The 16,424-nt window shown below is 37.3% G+C and overlaps 1 protein-coding gene across 1 annotated transcript in view; it reads left to right on the forward strand.

Annotated features, from left to right (window-relative positions):
- Positions 1-16,424, forward strand: part of LOC140931528 (uncharacterized) — a 69,252-nt gene that overhangs the window by 14,099 nt on the left and 38,729 nt on the right. The window contains exons 5-8 of the mRNA XM_073381335.1: positions 560-671; positions 10,921-11,026; positions 13,522-13,576; positions 15,502-15,701. Of these exons, the coding sequence (XP_073237436.1) occupies positions 10,928-11,026; positions 13,522-13,576; positions 15,502-15,701 (354 nt within the window). The 5' untranslated portion in view covers positions 560-671; positions 10,921-10,927. The remainder of the gene's footprint in view (positions 1-559; positions 672-10,920; positions 11,027-13,521; positions 13,577-15,501; positions 15,702-16,424) is intronic.

Genomic DNA, 16,424 nt, shown 5'->3' on the forward strand with positions numbered 1-16,424 from the left:
ATAGATTTAATTCAAATCATATGGCAGCCCTCCAAGGCTGAATTGCATGAATTTACAAATACAGTTGATACAAAACTTAAAATATGAAAATGTAGGCCGTGGATTGGATCCTTGTTTACCGAAGGAATCCGTGCGGAGTTCCTTGGCATAGTAAACTTGAAAAAAGAAAAGGTAATATCGTGATGAGGCAGCCAATGGCAGAAAAAAAAATCCCCCACGTACTTTTTGACGTACTGATATTCCACGTCATTAGTTAGCCTAAAGACACTGTCACTGGATCAAGAAAACGAAATTCTCTTATAGCATTTTCACAAAACGTGCCCAGAAAACGGGCGAACAGGTCTAATCACAACCGAAATTAAACAAATAATTATCAAAAAACCCTTTTTGTTTCGCAACTCGTAACCCTTCATCCTCTAATCAATTCCTTGACAGCTATCGATCACCCACGCTAGATCAACTTTAGAAACAAAAAAAAAGGAGCAACTGGTTAAACAAACGACGTGGTAAACGTCCAATTTATAAATTAAATCCGCTCAATTTTTTTTCTGTTTACTAGATCTTGTTACCGGAGGGTGCGATCAGCCTTGGTTCAGTTGATGCCGCTGCTACGCATTTTCACTGACGCAATCGGATTCAACAGGATCAACGAAGAATAAACTATTGCCAAGGTATTTATTGAGGTTATGTGAATCATTTTGTCATATTAGCATAAATTTTAAGTCAACTTGTTTCATATTTAGCGTCGTCAAAGATTCTTTTCGCTATAATTTTGTCCCTACTTTTTCGCGCCTCAAAACGAGCAGAAAAGGCAAGTATCGCCCTAAGAATAAATTGGCAAGGTAGAGTTGTCTTTTAAATGAAAAGGAACGGCTGAAGAGAAGAGATGTGACACTTAATCAGGCGGGTAAAGTTGACGTGTCTCGTAGAATTGTTATGAACTCGATACCAATTAGACATGGCACTCCACCGCGCTTGTTAACGAGGCATAACACAAAGAACAAGCGAAGGTGTTTGATAGTGAAGAAATGAGGAAAATCCCGTGTGTTTGATCAAAATCCGGTGTCGGTAAGAGACGTAATCGCTAGCGCTCTTAGCGGCTGTTTACATTCAAGGAGGAAGATCCTTAGCACCAAGAAGGTTCCAGACGTCGGATCATTCTAGCGCCATATGTTTTCTATATTCAGTTTACATGGAAAGGGTTGTACTTGTTCCTAGTAGTAGGATCTTCTTAGCTGGAAGGTAGGAAGGTCCTACCACGAGGAAGATGCTAGCACCAGTTAAACTGCTTTCACTAGAAAGATCCGTATTGATCCTAGTACTAGGGACAAACCAGACGAAACTGGTGTCACCATGAGCTGATGATTGTGATGATTCTGCCAACTGCTACTACAAGGTTACTTATACTAGAAGAGAGAGCAGAAGGGCCAAACTGCATGTTTTTTATTGTCGCCAGCCATCTTTAATTTCTTCTTCTCTACTTGTCAATTCAACGAAAAGTTGTTCCGCCTTCTAGGATATTCTTGGTGCTAGGTTCTTCCTCTCTTGATAGAGGGAGAAAAATCCTCCCCTTAGAGGGGTTTCATTTGAATGGTACTGAAACACGACAAGTATCACACTAGGCTTAACGGTCTGTTGTACAGTTGAGTCAGGGCAACTGGCTCCTTTTGTTTCATTCTCTTTTGCGAGATCGTTCTTCGTTAGCTTTCTGTCCTCGATAAAACCTAGAACCGAGGCTGCTTGCAAGTCATTCTGCTCTCCATACAACTCCCTTCGAGTTGTCACTGATATTTAATTGTTCCGGCATGCATGGTCTGAGCCAAAATACCTACACTGTATTTTATTGCTCGAAACGATCGCGAAAAAGCACGGTCCTGCGATAACGGAAAGAAGAATATTTGAGTGTCCGTTCTAGCCATCTTTGTTTTTTGTTAAGTCGTGAGTAGGCTTTTTACATTATGTTAGCATTAACGTTTTCGTGCATTTTAGTGAGGCACAAGCAATCAGCATTATTCATGCATTTTAGTGGAATTTTCCCGGAAATACTTTTTTTAGAGAAAATAAATATTAAGAAAATGTTTAAGAGAAAATGAACACTAAAACTCGAAATTTAAAAAGAAAGATTTTCAAACACCACTCTAATTTTTCCGGTTTGAGGATTATTCTTTGCTATATTCGTTAGGCCCAGTTCAGACGCCGAGCCACTCATGTGCCGAACCTAACTGATGAATTAAGTACGGCAAAAGAGCGGCGTCTGAATCAATTTGGTAGGGCAGTTTTTGTTTGGTGCGGCAAAAGCGTTAAGTTCGACAGAGTCTGTCGAACTTTTGTCGAACTTAACTTAGGTTCGACACACGGTACGCCGTCTGAATCAGATGTCGCGCCAGTGTCGCTCCAAAGTCGAACTTATTCAGGTAGGCTCGGCACATGAAAAGTACGGCGTCTGAACCAGGCCTTAGTGTTATCTTATCTTATAGCAGATAATCGGATCAAAAAGGTGGTATGGTCAAATTTGGCGCTTAATTGGGTCGATAAAATAGGGGGGAAGGGGGTTTTTTTAAGGTCAATTATAGGGTATTTCGACAGAGAATAGTTCATTAGAATAACATTTCCCGAATACGCCATCATTTATTCCCATTTCCCGCTTCCCGTTCATCCCGAATCCCACTCCCATTTTCCGTAGCTAAAAATCCGAATTTAATTATCAGCCTTAAGTTTGGTTACTTTGCCATCGTGAAAAATATTCTTTCAAACTAGGCAACGATATTTGAATTGTGGAAATGTTCCCTTGGAGTTTCATGAACAACTGATATAAAATATTTATGCCTTTTTTCACAAAAATAGATCTAGTAATACTTTACCGATAGCAAATAAAACCAGTCTGTATATAATTGTTATTTTTCGTAGAGGCTGAGATACCAACTATACTTGAGCAATATGCAGTTACATGCATGATAGTCAAACTTTCCTCGTCACATGCAAATAAGGGATATTCGTTTAATTGTGTCTCAAAAAATTATGCGAGACAAGAAATTTATACAACGCTTACCGATAAAGGAGCTAAGATCAAACGAGTCCAAGAGCGCCAAGAAAAAAACCAAGGCCTTTTTGGTAGTGATCATTCCCTAAGGTTAGTTCAACTGCATGTTTGCAACAAACATTTTAATGTGTAGGTCAGTAAGATCATGCTGATGATCGTGTCGTAAGAGGGTTTTTTCTTTAATCAGTTTCACTTCTTATTTTAAACTGCGATATAAGTATGCGTGCTTTTTGCTAGAGTTTTGGACCAACACGAAAAAGTACCCGAGACTTTCGTTTCCTAATGTATAACGTGAAGGGTAAAACTGTCACCATTGCACCAAAATAATGCTAGTTGTGTTAGCAGGTCACAATTTAGTGTAAAGACTGAAAGAAGCACGAAACGCGATTTGTGAGCCGTCAGCATCTGAAATTCGCTTAATAATTCGTTAAAATCAAGAAAATTAACTTAAGCAACAGGAAACACGAGATTTGTTTTTTTTGTTATTTCAATGAACTTATGAAATATAAAAAAATCTGTTTTGAATCACCCTACGTCTCGTTGTTCGAGGTCTAAAAATTATAAACACAGGGAGGCCGATAACCCCGAAATTGATTACCTTGGAGCAAACACTGATTCATGATTTATTGTTTTGACGCTGTTTTAATAATTTTTAAACAACTTTATGGCTTAGACTCAAAGTGGATAAAGAGAGTGAAAATTAACTGGTTATGAAAGCGTAATTCTTTATCATTACGGCCGGGGTAAATGATTTAAAGTAATTCTGTAAGGGAAGCGTGAGGAAAGCCACCGAGCAAATCATAGAGACAGTATTTACCTTCGCACAGGGCTTTCTAGAATAAGATGTAATGATGTCTTAAGATCATTTTTGAGCGAAGCAAACTAGATATTATATGAAGCCACAAAGATAAGCTACTCTGTGACAATCTCCTTTTAAAAAGGTTAAATTTGCTGAAAGTATGATAACGATATAATCTGGTATTTTCGAGCAGTGGCAACAGGTGAAAATTAATTACTATAAAGCGACTCTCATTGTCAGACTCCTTTTTAACAGGTGTATAGACTCTCCCGTGACTATTGGAAATTGTTATGCCGCAATAGACGATCACTTCTCTGATCTCACGCATGAAATATGTTGTTAGTGAGTGTTTAAAGAGTTAAGAGGTTTGAAGTAGTCATAAAAAGTATGTAAATATTGATGTTATTTGGGAGGAGAAAAGGCTCCTTCAAGGGTTTACGGTTTTAATTCCAAGAGATGTTAAATGCCAAAAACCATCGGGAATCTGTTGACAACAAAGTGCGGAACATGTATGAATATTATTTTCTAACCAAGGATGCAGGTGTTGCGTTGCAATTCTCGCCTGAACAAACGATCGTACTACAAGACCCACCACGACGCACTTGTTCCACACACTGTTTTTACCCACACCTACGAACCATCCACGACAATTAGCAAGACCCAAAACGTTGCAATTGAGGCTGTAGATACACGCCGCACTTAAAGCATGCGCAAAACCAAATCTTCTCTTCGTAGGACCGAAATATTGCTGGAAAAACTTGAAATCCAACTGAAGGTGAAAATAAATTCTTTCTGAATGTTGACAAAAAAAGCAGTCTTCCTACAATCATCTAATAGTGAACTAGTTGTCAATTTTTTGCTTTTGTGGAAAAATACCAACCCGATAAAAAAGTAAGCCTTATAATTCGCACTATTAGCTTTTTCAGCACTAGTTTTTATTGTCACATTGTTTTCCGGATTAGAGGTCTTTAGCATATTCATAGACAAATCGGATAACAGCTTGAAGACCTTCCAGTCAAAATGTAAATCAGAATGTAAATGTATAAAAATATAATTACTCTTTGACTAAAAAAATGCCTTTAGGGAGAAAAAAATAATTTTCCCTTCAAGCTCAGTTCGGTGTCCCTTTTTTGTCGGCAGAACAAAGACATTTTTTAAGCTGATCCTAGAGAACAAAGTGAAAATGAAGAATAATATTTTGCAACTAGAATAATGATGAGATAAATGTAGACTTTGAATTTTGTTTATTGATCAGACGAAAGACTTGTATATTATATATCGGATTTGTATAAGATAGTTATTTAATTTCTTTTAAGCTGTGATTCTCCTTCAACTGCTGCTGAAGAAATACTCCTGATAAATAATTCATCAGTTGTATGGCGCGTGGATATTATCTAATGCGCAAAAAACTGAACTCGATTAGATTTAAAACGTAAAATGCAAATGAATATACCTTTTTACCGATACGGCTGCCATATTGGATAAACTGGATTTAAGATGTGTCATGGGATGCCCAGAAGGCGTGAGCACGATCCGATATACTCGCTCAGTATTTACGCGCGCTTTTCGGGGCAATTTTTCTTTAAGTTTTCCTTTAAAGAGATTGTAATGGGAAAAAAAGGTCATTGTGCCGTGTTTGGATGTAATAATGATCGCCTTTTTCCCAAGAAATATACAGTGAAGCCTTCTTTTGCCCGAAGAGAGTGCGTAAATACTGAGCGAGTGCCCCCCTGGGCATCCCATAATACTCCTTAAATCTAATAAATTCAACAGGCTCCGATTAGAAACCGTAAGGAGGCGTTTTCTTTGTACAAATAGTCAGAACAGAACAATGGTGAAGTAACTTTCGAGATCGAAGGTTTAGTTCAGAGCCGGGAAAGCTGATTCAGTGTGTTCTCATACACGTAGACCAGCTTAATTAAACGAAAGAAAATAACGAGGTAAGCTTAATTAAAAAGTAAGATATTTATAATGATGACAATGAAGAAAACAGACACAACAAAACAAAGTAAACCCTGATACTATAAAACAAAACATTGATATTGTGTTCCATAGCTCAAGCGTCCAAGACGAAATCTTTTTATGATCAACATTTCAGAAAAGGCCAAGGGTTGCAAGATTAAGTAAAGTGGACAGTAAAGGGTTTAACAGTTAAGTTCAGAGAAGAGGAAGAATAATTTTTCTTTTAGTCTTGAACGTGGATCCCAGTTAATTGTCGATTACAGATGGACGATGCGATTGTCCTAGCTTTTCGGTGTTACAAACTGGCTCCATAACTCAACTAACAAGATCACGTATATGTTAGGGGCCGCCGACATATTCACTTTTCCCCCGCTTAACGTCAACTGGGCGTTTAAGGGGGGGGGGGGGGGGGGGTAAGGCAGTGGACGTTAGTGCGGGGCATTTTGGACAAAAGTAAACTGATGCATTTTCATAGATTTTATGTCATGTGTGGAAAGGCGTTCCTGTCATTATTTAAGAGAAAAGCAGGACCAATTAAAAGAAGTGAGTGTTAAAGGAGCTGTGTCATGGAATTCAGCGAAATTAGGAAATTACAAAATGCCCATTAAATTAAGAGAAACATAAAAATAACCGCTTAAAACTTTAAAGGAACGTTAAAATAACATAACAGCAACAACAGATGCCACGGATGGGCAAAACTGAAGAAGATTAAAACGGATTGAAATTAGGATTTTTGAAAACTGTTCAGCCTAACAGTTTTTCAAAAGTTGATCCCTGCTACTTGCAACTTCAAAAATAATGCTCAGGAGACATACTTGTTTGTCTCGGATCTCTTATTTTGTCATTTACATGTAATTTCTTTGCTTACTTTAAGTTCCATAGCGATTGAGGGCGAGTAATTGGCAAAATTAAACAAAATGAACTGGACTGCCGTGACACAGCCCCTTTAATTGTGACCTTTTAAACTCCATCCTAAAGCATTTAGTTTCTACCACGTTTTAAAAGCAGTAATTAAATTGTCCTCATACCGTTGACATCTTTACCCAGAGCATTTCAGTGTTCCTTCCGGAATGCAGTGACTTTTGGGGCAGCAAAATTTCAAGTGGATGTTAAGGAGGGGGTAGGGGGAGGGGGTCTGACCTAAACCTCCTCCAGTTGACGTTTATAGGCGGGGAAAAAGTGAATACGTCGATGGCCTCTGTAATGCCAAACTTTAATCTTGGTTTTGGTCTTAAATTGAACTTAGTATTTAACTAGTGTATGTCCGAGACGTGGTTTCTAACAAGTTTGAGCCTCTTGTTGATTCTTCAACCATTTCAGTTTCAAACTTGAGAGTAAATATTAGCTGTACCGATGCGAGTGCGCTAATATCTCGAATATTTTCCAAGAGAGTGACTCAAGGTAAACTGGCCTGTATTTTCGCAAATTATGGGCACTGCATATTTCAAGCCCCGCGAATAAACTTTTTAAGACTTCAAAATAATGCTTTTGAAAGCATTAGAAATATTATAGCGATCTTATTTGAGTACGTGACCTTATCTGACGTGTCTATAAGTAGAATTGCGGTAAGTCACTTCAGAAACAGAGTCAATTCTTCAGAGTGTTGTGTAACATTTTGTCTCGGTTAAACTGCTCAATATCGATCACAAACAGTTCACGTCTCCATGCGGAAAAAGAAAAGTTACTGGATCAAGTAAATATCTGATCTTATCGAATGAAACTTCGGCCCCGAAAGAGAAGATATAAGCTACTATATTAAAAGGTAAGATACGGAATCGATGTTTTGAGTCAAAGTCCAGTGGGACATGCGGAACTTTATCCCCACATCAAAGCGTGCCAATACTGAAAGATATAACTGAAAATTTCCCGCTGTTAACTTTGATCATGTGAACAATTGGCTCAGATACTGCCTTGCTCAAATTTCAAATCAATAATAATGTAAAAAAAAAGCAAACAAACAAAACATTTAGCTTGATCGAGTCGTACGGAACATAATTTTATATATTTTAGACCTTCGTCTCTGTCTGCATGCGTTTGTGTACCACTTAATCAGTGCAGCTGAATCAATGGTCGATAACTCGATCGGTTCGTCGCTTTTTTTTACCAGAGATGTTGAACAAAATTGCTCCCTTCGCAACCTTGGAGGTCTATAATAAAAACTAATTTACACTTTCAAAATGAAGCATTTTTACCGTACTCTCAGTAGCTTCAATTTAGACAGTGTGACAAGTTCATGAGAAATTTCTTGTAATAGAGCGGTTTTCACTTGACTGTCGAAAGTCATTGGTTTTGGTTTTGGTTTTGGTTTTACTACGCCCTTTGGTTGGCTAGTGTATTTACTTTGGTTTTGGTTTTACGACAGTCAAGTGAAAACCGCTCTAATGGTATGAAAACTCCAGACATTCAATTTGGGGGTATTCTAAGAGAGAATTCTGTGCTGTTTTGCATTTCTGAAGCCATTTGCTCAACAAAAAAATATATTAAACTGGATGTACCTCAAAGCCTTTATTTGCGCAGTAATAATCATAAATAATGATGATGAGTATTTGAATTAAGAAATTTTCCTCTGTATTTGTTTTTAGAGGCGGAGAAACCTCAAGCATTTACTTAGCAATATAAATACTCCGATCCTGTTCATGCAAGCAGGTTTAAAAATTCTCAAAAAGTCACTGTCGTTGAGCGTTCTTTTGCTCATAATAGCTCTTATTACCTTTACAGTTTTGTACATTTGATGGTATTCAAGATGAATGGGTTGTCAGATAAAGTAACTGAATTTGTTAATATTCATTCAATTTGCAGCAACTGATCTGTACGAATACGTGGACAGCTGATTTGAAGATCAACTGTTCAAAAAAGGTTATTGGCAAAAGTGATTGTAAAGTGGGAGATATATTGAGTGTTCATCTGATTCGGTCTCGCTAAATTAAGTTGAAGAAGTTGTACAAACTTTGATCGGCAACATTAAACATTTTTTTTTCCTTTGCTTGTCTGTGGTCGTTTCCCATTTGCGGCTCATATACTCAGTCTTCCTTCCTGATCGTGAGGCAAAAAGTGACAAAAATAAAACATGAAAATATATATACGAGAATAAAGTGTCGGTAGAGGGAATATCTGCTATTCCTGTCATTAAATGAAGTCAGTGGTCTCGACAATGGTTTATGGATGTCACGTCTTAATTAAGTCAGTTAGAAAAAACAAAACAAAACTAAACAGAACCAGTACAGTTATTTGGTTGTAAGCTCTGTGACTGACAACTTATGGTCATCTTCTCGTATCGGTGAACAGTCGTCCGATTTTCGAATTTGTGAGAATTACAGCCTAAACAAAATTCCATGACTCAGAGCAATTTGAAGTTACGTATTGCCATCGAATGTGGCTTGGTCGTCAGGGAATTCTTCTTTTTTTTCCGTTTTATTTTTCCTTCGCCTTATCCTGAAACAATATCTTAATTGTTATACAATGACAATTAAGTTGACACTTAGTATGGTTGCTCGACCAACTGGCAAATAAATAGATGTTCTTTAAGATTTATGAGTGATACAGCTATTGATAGTTACTTTACATTATATGCGGATATTGTTAGTATAGCAGTCAAAGTTTGAGATCTTTTATCAGAGATTGCAAAATCTGACCCCAACCCAAGATTTCCGAATTTCTTAATTCCAGTGCTTTCCCTCTAAAATCGGAAATTCCAGGGAAAATACAAGTGTTCACATGGACTTCTGCGTCTTTTATCACATTGGTTCGACATTTGCTTGGCATATTTCTTGAAAATATGTCCGTCCAGGCTCGGTAGTGGCTTACTTTTCACGCCAGGGGTGAGAAATTTGTCCGCATACACTCTTTTTTTGCTATAAGAATATATTTTATAAGAATATCAAAGCTGAAATTTGCAAACTTTTAAGAATATTTTAAGAATAAACCCAAGGCTGAGATTTCGAAAAGGATGATTATTTTGAGTGACGAAAATTTGAAAAAATATATTTTTAACTTAAACTGTATCAAATCAGGGGTATCAAATTATTGCCTCCTCTCACGGCAAAGCTAAACAACAAAACGAAGAAACCTGCATTGGTTATAGCCAATGTTCAGTGGTAATGACAGTTCGATGAACGGTACATGAAATACATATCTCAGTTATAGCATACTGAAAAAAAAAATTAACAAACTGCAAAAGGTAAATGATAAATGTTCTCTTATTCAATTATGATTCAAGAATAATACAAGAATATATTTTTTTTGGAGGCTAAATTCGGCAGAAAAATAGGAATATTCAGCCTGGCCCTAAAAAAAAAACATTCTTCATTGCGAGAGTTGGCGCGAGATCGAAGTTTTCGGGATTAACTGATATATGTATCTATATTATTTTGAAAAGAACAGCTAGTTTTGGTTGGTTTAATCAAAATTTTTTCAAGTAACCATCCTATGAAGTAACATGTCAAGGCACATTTAATTCACTGTACAATCAGTTTTTAACGCATGATTAGTCATGTGATTAAACCATTGTGTTCCTTTCTGCTGGTCATGTCATCGAAATTGAAATATTGGCCACCAATAAAAGGCACGCGATCTTACCTTTCCACCGCGATTGCAACATCCTTGACCTCATTGGCAGACTAGTTCTCCCTATGACCGAGAGGGGTGGGGGTTGGGAAGGAAGCCATTAAGTGGAAATTCGCGTGTCGCATTAACTAATTCATTCTCATGAAAACTCCGCCAGTGGTGACAGTTTGTAGTCGTTCTTACTAAAAGACTGTATAGTTTGCAGTCAAATTTATTTAAACTTTCCTCGACAAGTGGTGAATCGGCGCTTTACTTAGTGTTTTAATACGGAGTGTGTAACAAACGCCAATTGGCAGTGATTTGTTGCTATTCAATTCGTGCCGATCCGAAGTTTTCGCCCGCCTCTAAATGAAACATGACTTTATTTGGTATGTGAAGAAAATAAATCAATTTTAGTCGCAGGTAAGTCAATCTGCTAATTGATCAGATTATTGAGTTGTAACTCTGTTATCTATTTAAAGTGTGTTATTTTTGAAACTTAATTATATGAAACAGGACTTGTAAACGCATTGAAACTGTCACGTCATTCCGATACCCCCTCTTCTTTCTTCAACAGGTAAACCATGAAGGCTACATTTTACGATGTCTTGTTGTTGGCAGTCTGTATTTACTGTGGCTCCTGTCAGAATTTAAAACGATGCTACGATAGTTGTTCCTCAAAGGTAAATTAGGGCAAAGTTACGTTAGTTAACTTACTTAATACGTGTTTCCGTATGTAAATCTTATAATAACAAAGGGAAACAGAAAGGTCTGAGCTTGGTCAAAACGAGGCTTTTACCCGATAACGTGCTCCATTACGTGAAAGTATTGTTAGTATACTCTACGCCGGTAAAAATTGGCGCCAGATAAATTGCTATACATGTTTCAAAACCGCCATGAATCCTAGCACGCATTTTAATGAAGGTTGTTAAATATATTTCAACTATGATACTTTTTGATATTGGTGTAAGAACAGTGTTTTGAGAAAGTTTCGTGAAACAGTTCAATTTCATGACTTACACTAAAGTGAAATCGATTTCAAATACAACCGGCAACCGCCGGGCAAAAGTTTTAAGCTTGGACAGATACTTGCTGTTCAATTGAAACTTCTTATAATGTCATGTAAAATTAACTATGTCATTAAAAGTTTTCAATTATGTAAACAATATTGAATGAATAGGTCTGGAGTCGTTCAATTTATGAAGTCGAGTCAATTACGCGAGAACCAAAAGAAAAAATGATCGGTCGTGAAATGGAGCTGCAACACATTTTCTTTTTATCCAGGCCGCTGCTCCCGTTCTCCTGTTACCGCTAACACTGGATCCTTTTCGGGAAAGAGCCCCTCTGCCTTTTCAAAATTCATAAGCTACGTGTAAATAAGATATGACAGAAATATAAACATGAATAGTTACTAAGCCTCAGTACTAGTGTAATTATGAATGTTTGCCGTAGATGCATCTTAAATTGCTTTTAAAAATTCCATGAGACGTACGATCGCGTGTAATCTTTACAATTTGGGATTTCAAGCCGTTTCAATTAGTGGAATAATAATTTTGTCTAATTTCGCAGAAAATTTCCTGTTTTACGAGTATGCCCTGAAGAACATTTGAGTTCTTTCTATATCGATCTTCACGCGGAAGCGGTTTGGTCATGAAAACCTCCAAATTGTTTTTCAAAGACGAAAAACTCACGTGAAAATTTAACATCAATAAAGTTGCCACAAAATATCAAAAATGGGGAAAATGGGCCAAGGAAGACAACATGTAACAAAATATAACACTTTGTAGTAATAACGTGCAAGCTACATACGCTGCAATATTTATTTCCTGTAAAATTTAAAAACAAATAGCAGTTAGAAGCAATGACGTTTTCAAAATCGCGCGAAAGAAAAGAATCTAAACCTCTCAACTTCCGCTTTTGATCGGGAAGGATCAAAGAGTTTGTCTAAGATGCCTGGTTTCGTTATGTTGTAAAGTAGAACCAAGGACCTCTATATAACGATCTTCTAGATATGTAACGAAGACCTAGGTATAACGAACGATATTCTTCGCCCCGGTAGTTGTACGATAAATAGGCTGTTCGGGCGCGCGTGATAAAAATAAAAACCGCGTGGAATTTATTTACCGCCAGCTCTCGCCGATGTTTTCGAAAAGAAAAAATGAAACAACGTCTGTGTACAGGCTATACGATAAATGGAATGGAACTTCGATACAACGAATCCTTATCAAAGCAAACATATTTTTCTAGTCCCTTCATCGGCCCTTTTCACTACCGTAATTGTTTGGTTTAGCCAGCTAACACTCTTCAGTTGTCCACTGACAATGTAAATACTAATTTTAAAAGTGTGCTGAGTGTCATTCATACCTTAAAAGTTGTTTTCATATAAAGTGATTCATTTGAATCATGAAATTTAAACATGTTATAATTAAATTGCTCATTAGGTCACAAATCATGGTCGCTGTATCTAAAGCCCGTGTACAGCACGCCCCCCTCCCCTCAGGAAAAAACCGTTTTTTTTCTGAGGGAAAGGGGTTGGGGGCGTCTGATCACAGGCTACTGTAACCACAATCGGCGACGAAATTGATGATACATTGTCCTCGAATGGACGACATTTGGAGAGCAAAACAATCCACACCCCTCCCCCCTCCCCTCCATTCAAAGTTGGGGTGTTTGTTGTTTTCTACAGATAGCTCGAACAGCGGCACAACATTGCATGGAGGAGATAGGGGAGAGAAATCTTTATTTTCTTTTTTTTAAGTTGGCAAAACGTCAGAAAGGTTCTTGAGGGCGAAGTGTCTCAACTAATTTTGTCGCCGATTGTAGCTACACAATAAATCTACCCCAGCATGCTCAAGTTAAACCCTACTGATTTTTGATACATTTTAAAAGATATTCAAAACATCAATCCAAAATTAAACAATTTAGCGACATACAGTCAACTCCTTTTATAGCGAACAACCTAAGGACCTCGAGGTACTGTGGTTAGTGTTCTCATTAGCGAGAGTCCGTATTTTATTTCAGTCAAACGCTTGTAAATTATTATTTGCCTGGGATTTAGCTGTTGTCCGTATTATCAGGTTTTCCGTTAAAGCGGGGTGTTCGCAAGAAGAGAATTGACTGTAAATGAAAATAAGCTCAGTGGTATTTTGTGACTAATCATATTATCAAACTGCTTCAGATTCCAGATTTTCAGCAGTGTAATGAAACCTGTGATCAGTTAGCTACCTTGGCAAGTAAGTAAATGGGAAAAAGTACGGTTGAACCTCTCCATAACAGTCACCTTGGCGACACTCCTGTCACTTTTATATAAACAAGACAAGAAAATGCTTTATTTGGAGTCTTATACAGTCCTATGTACATCGACTTTATCCAAATAATTTAAAATCATAACACAAATTGCACACTAGTGGAACTACAATCAATGTGAACCTAAAGAACTAATGATCTTCTTTTCCCATAGCAGTCGAATACGTATTTTGCAATTAACTTTTGCACTGGTTTGTTCTTGCTCGGAGGGTTTATTAACAACAGAAAAACATCATCTGGTGCCATTCTGGTTACTGATATTCTGTATTCTTTGCTTAAGTATTCAAATAAAGTACTTCTTTTTTCTTGATACGCAGGGCACAGAGTTAAAAAGTGTATTTCATCTTCTACGTCTTTTTTACAGATAGGACAGATCCTCTCTTCCGGTTTCTTATAAGGTCTTACATATATAGGAATTCCCAGTTGGAGTGGGGGTGGGGTGGGGGGGGGATAACAATGCTTTCTCCCACTCATAGGTGCCGTGCTTCAAACGTTTAACTGTTTGATTTTTAAGACTTTCGTGCTTGAAAATGACAGTAATTTTAGGTTTCATTTTGGAAATTGTATTATGAGGAATATCTTAAGTTAAAGAAGAGATCTATGCAAATTCTCTTTTGCCCAGGAGAGGGTCAACTTTTTTCCATATCTGCCAGAGATCTTCGGCATCTGCGGTGGGGCTTTCGAATTCTTTTAAACTGACACTTTATCAAGCTGCAGAACTGAACGATTTTGAAGTGCAATTGGGTACAGCTTTTTTTTCTATTTCAGTTTTAAAATATAGAGAAAGCAACTTTTTATAATTAGTCTTCTAACTGACAGGTATATTTGAAATGAAAGTCTTTAGCACGCTTCTTGTGTTGAGGTTGCTGAACTCATTTGGATAGGTTACTACAATCCTCGTCAAATTAAGTTGGGGCTCCCGGTACGTAAACCATATAGCGACAAAACGTTGTGCTCTTTCCCTCCCAGTGTTGAATTTTTTGCTTCTGTGATGCCAACTCGCACAAACCAACATTGGGAGGGCACAAAACATCCCAACTGACCCAACTAATGTGACGAGGATTGTAGTGGTTTCCGTTTTATGGGGTGTTTTTAAAGACTCGTTGTTGGTATAAAATTGAAATTTAGCGGGGACAAAATACATTTATATCACATTTCTTCATCAGGTTTAACTGAAGATTTCGATCGTTGCCATGGAAACATGAATAATTTAAAACAACACTAAAATTTTGAATTTTGTAGCCTTAAGTAAAATCCACTCTTTAGCTTTCCTTATGAATTTACACACAGCCACCTTAAACTTCACCAGAAATTCCATGAATTACTACCCCGAGCTTAGGCTAATCATAAAAATTGAATACCATAAATCACCTGTCAAGGCTTCTCTCTCTAATACACCCCCCCCCCTCCCCACTTTTCAGGGGAAGAAAGTTAATAAGCCCCTCTCTCTTTTAACCCCCCCCCCCCCCCCTTCCTTCCCCCTTATTATTGAACACTAATAAATGATGGACTTTATTTATCAGTCACCACTGTAAAACTTCATTTGGACTGATCCAGGATGGTTTATTCACCCGCTGAAAGTACAGATTTGTTTTTGATCATCGGCTGCATGACCTCCAACTTCTTGACTTGAGCTTTTCCTCTATGCATTCTAGTTCTTTATGGAGAACTGATACCATTGTCTTTGCTAAATAAAATACGCCCCCCCTCTCTGAAATATGCCTCTCTCAAATGTTTTGAAATAAATAAGCCCCGGGAGTGGGGGGGGGGCTTAATAGAGGATTTACGTAAGTTGTCAATAGAGCTTTGAATATTCTTTTATTCAAATTGGTTTTGTTTTTTTCTCTTACAGAGAGCAATGTAACTTTGGTGCCTCCTACTCCAAATCCACCCCTCCTACTGTCTTCAGAATACTTCGAGTTTACTCTACAGTGGACAGAATACAGTCAACGTTATAATGATTCTCCAGTTATTTTTGTGTTGGAGGTCAAGAGGCATGAAAATATTTCTGATCCAGCTTCTTTCTTACCAGTCATAAAGAAATATCACACGGTAAGCATTTGTTGGCTTCAGTATGCATGGTTCTGAGGGGAGGAACTACTGAACAAAGTTTTACACGGGGAGTTTCCGCCCCGAGGTCCAACCCCATACCCTTTTATATACCATCTTTGGCAGAAAAGGACCCTCACTCGTATACGTACCTTCCATTGAAAAATGACACTCCTTTAACATATTTACATACTTTATTTAAGGTATCATAAGAAATAAACGATACAAATAATACCCTAAAAAGGAAGTTTAAGAGGTTAACCCTATGTAAATAAACTTCCAAAAATAAAAATTGAAAATATATGTTTATGAATAAAATCTAAGATCTAAGATGGATAAAAACCTAAGAAATACGCATGTACGATTTAAGAGCTATTTTAAAACGTCTTAAATTTCCTATCTCAACAACATTGGCGGGCAGGTCATTCCAATCACGAATAATTTTAACAAAGAAAGAGTATTTATAACAATTACATACCTACTTAATGCGAATAGATCGCTAAAACATGAAGTCTCCTGGTCATTTTTGTGTAACGTATGAAAAATTAATAAAAGTGATATAATGATTTAGAGAGGTAGCACACCCACAAAGTGGTTCTTTGTCCACCCAATTCCTGGTCGAATTGGAATTTGGAAATGTTGGTTTTTGAGGAAAGGGGAAAACCGGAGTACCCGAGGGTGATATAGCCATAAGGCGCGTCTTTCGGAACATTTAAATTAAAGAAC

The sequence above is a fragment of the Porites lutea genome, chromosome 3 (genome assembly GCF_958299795.1).
Source record: "Porites lutea chromosome 3, jaPorLute2.1, whole genome shotgun sequence".
Classification (NCBI taxonomy): Eukaryota; Metazoa; Cnidaria; class Anthozoa; order Scleractinia; family Poritidae; genus Porites; species Porites lutea.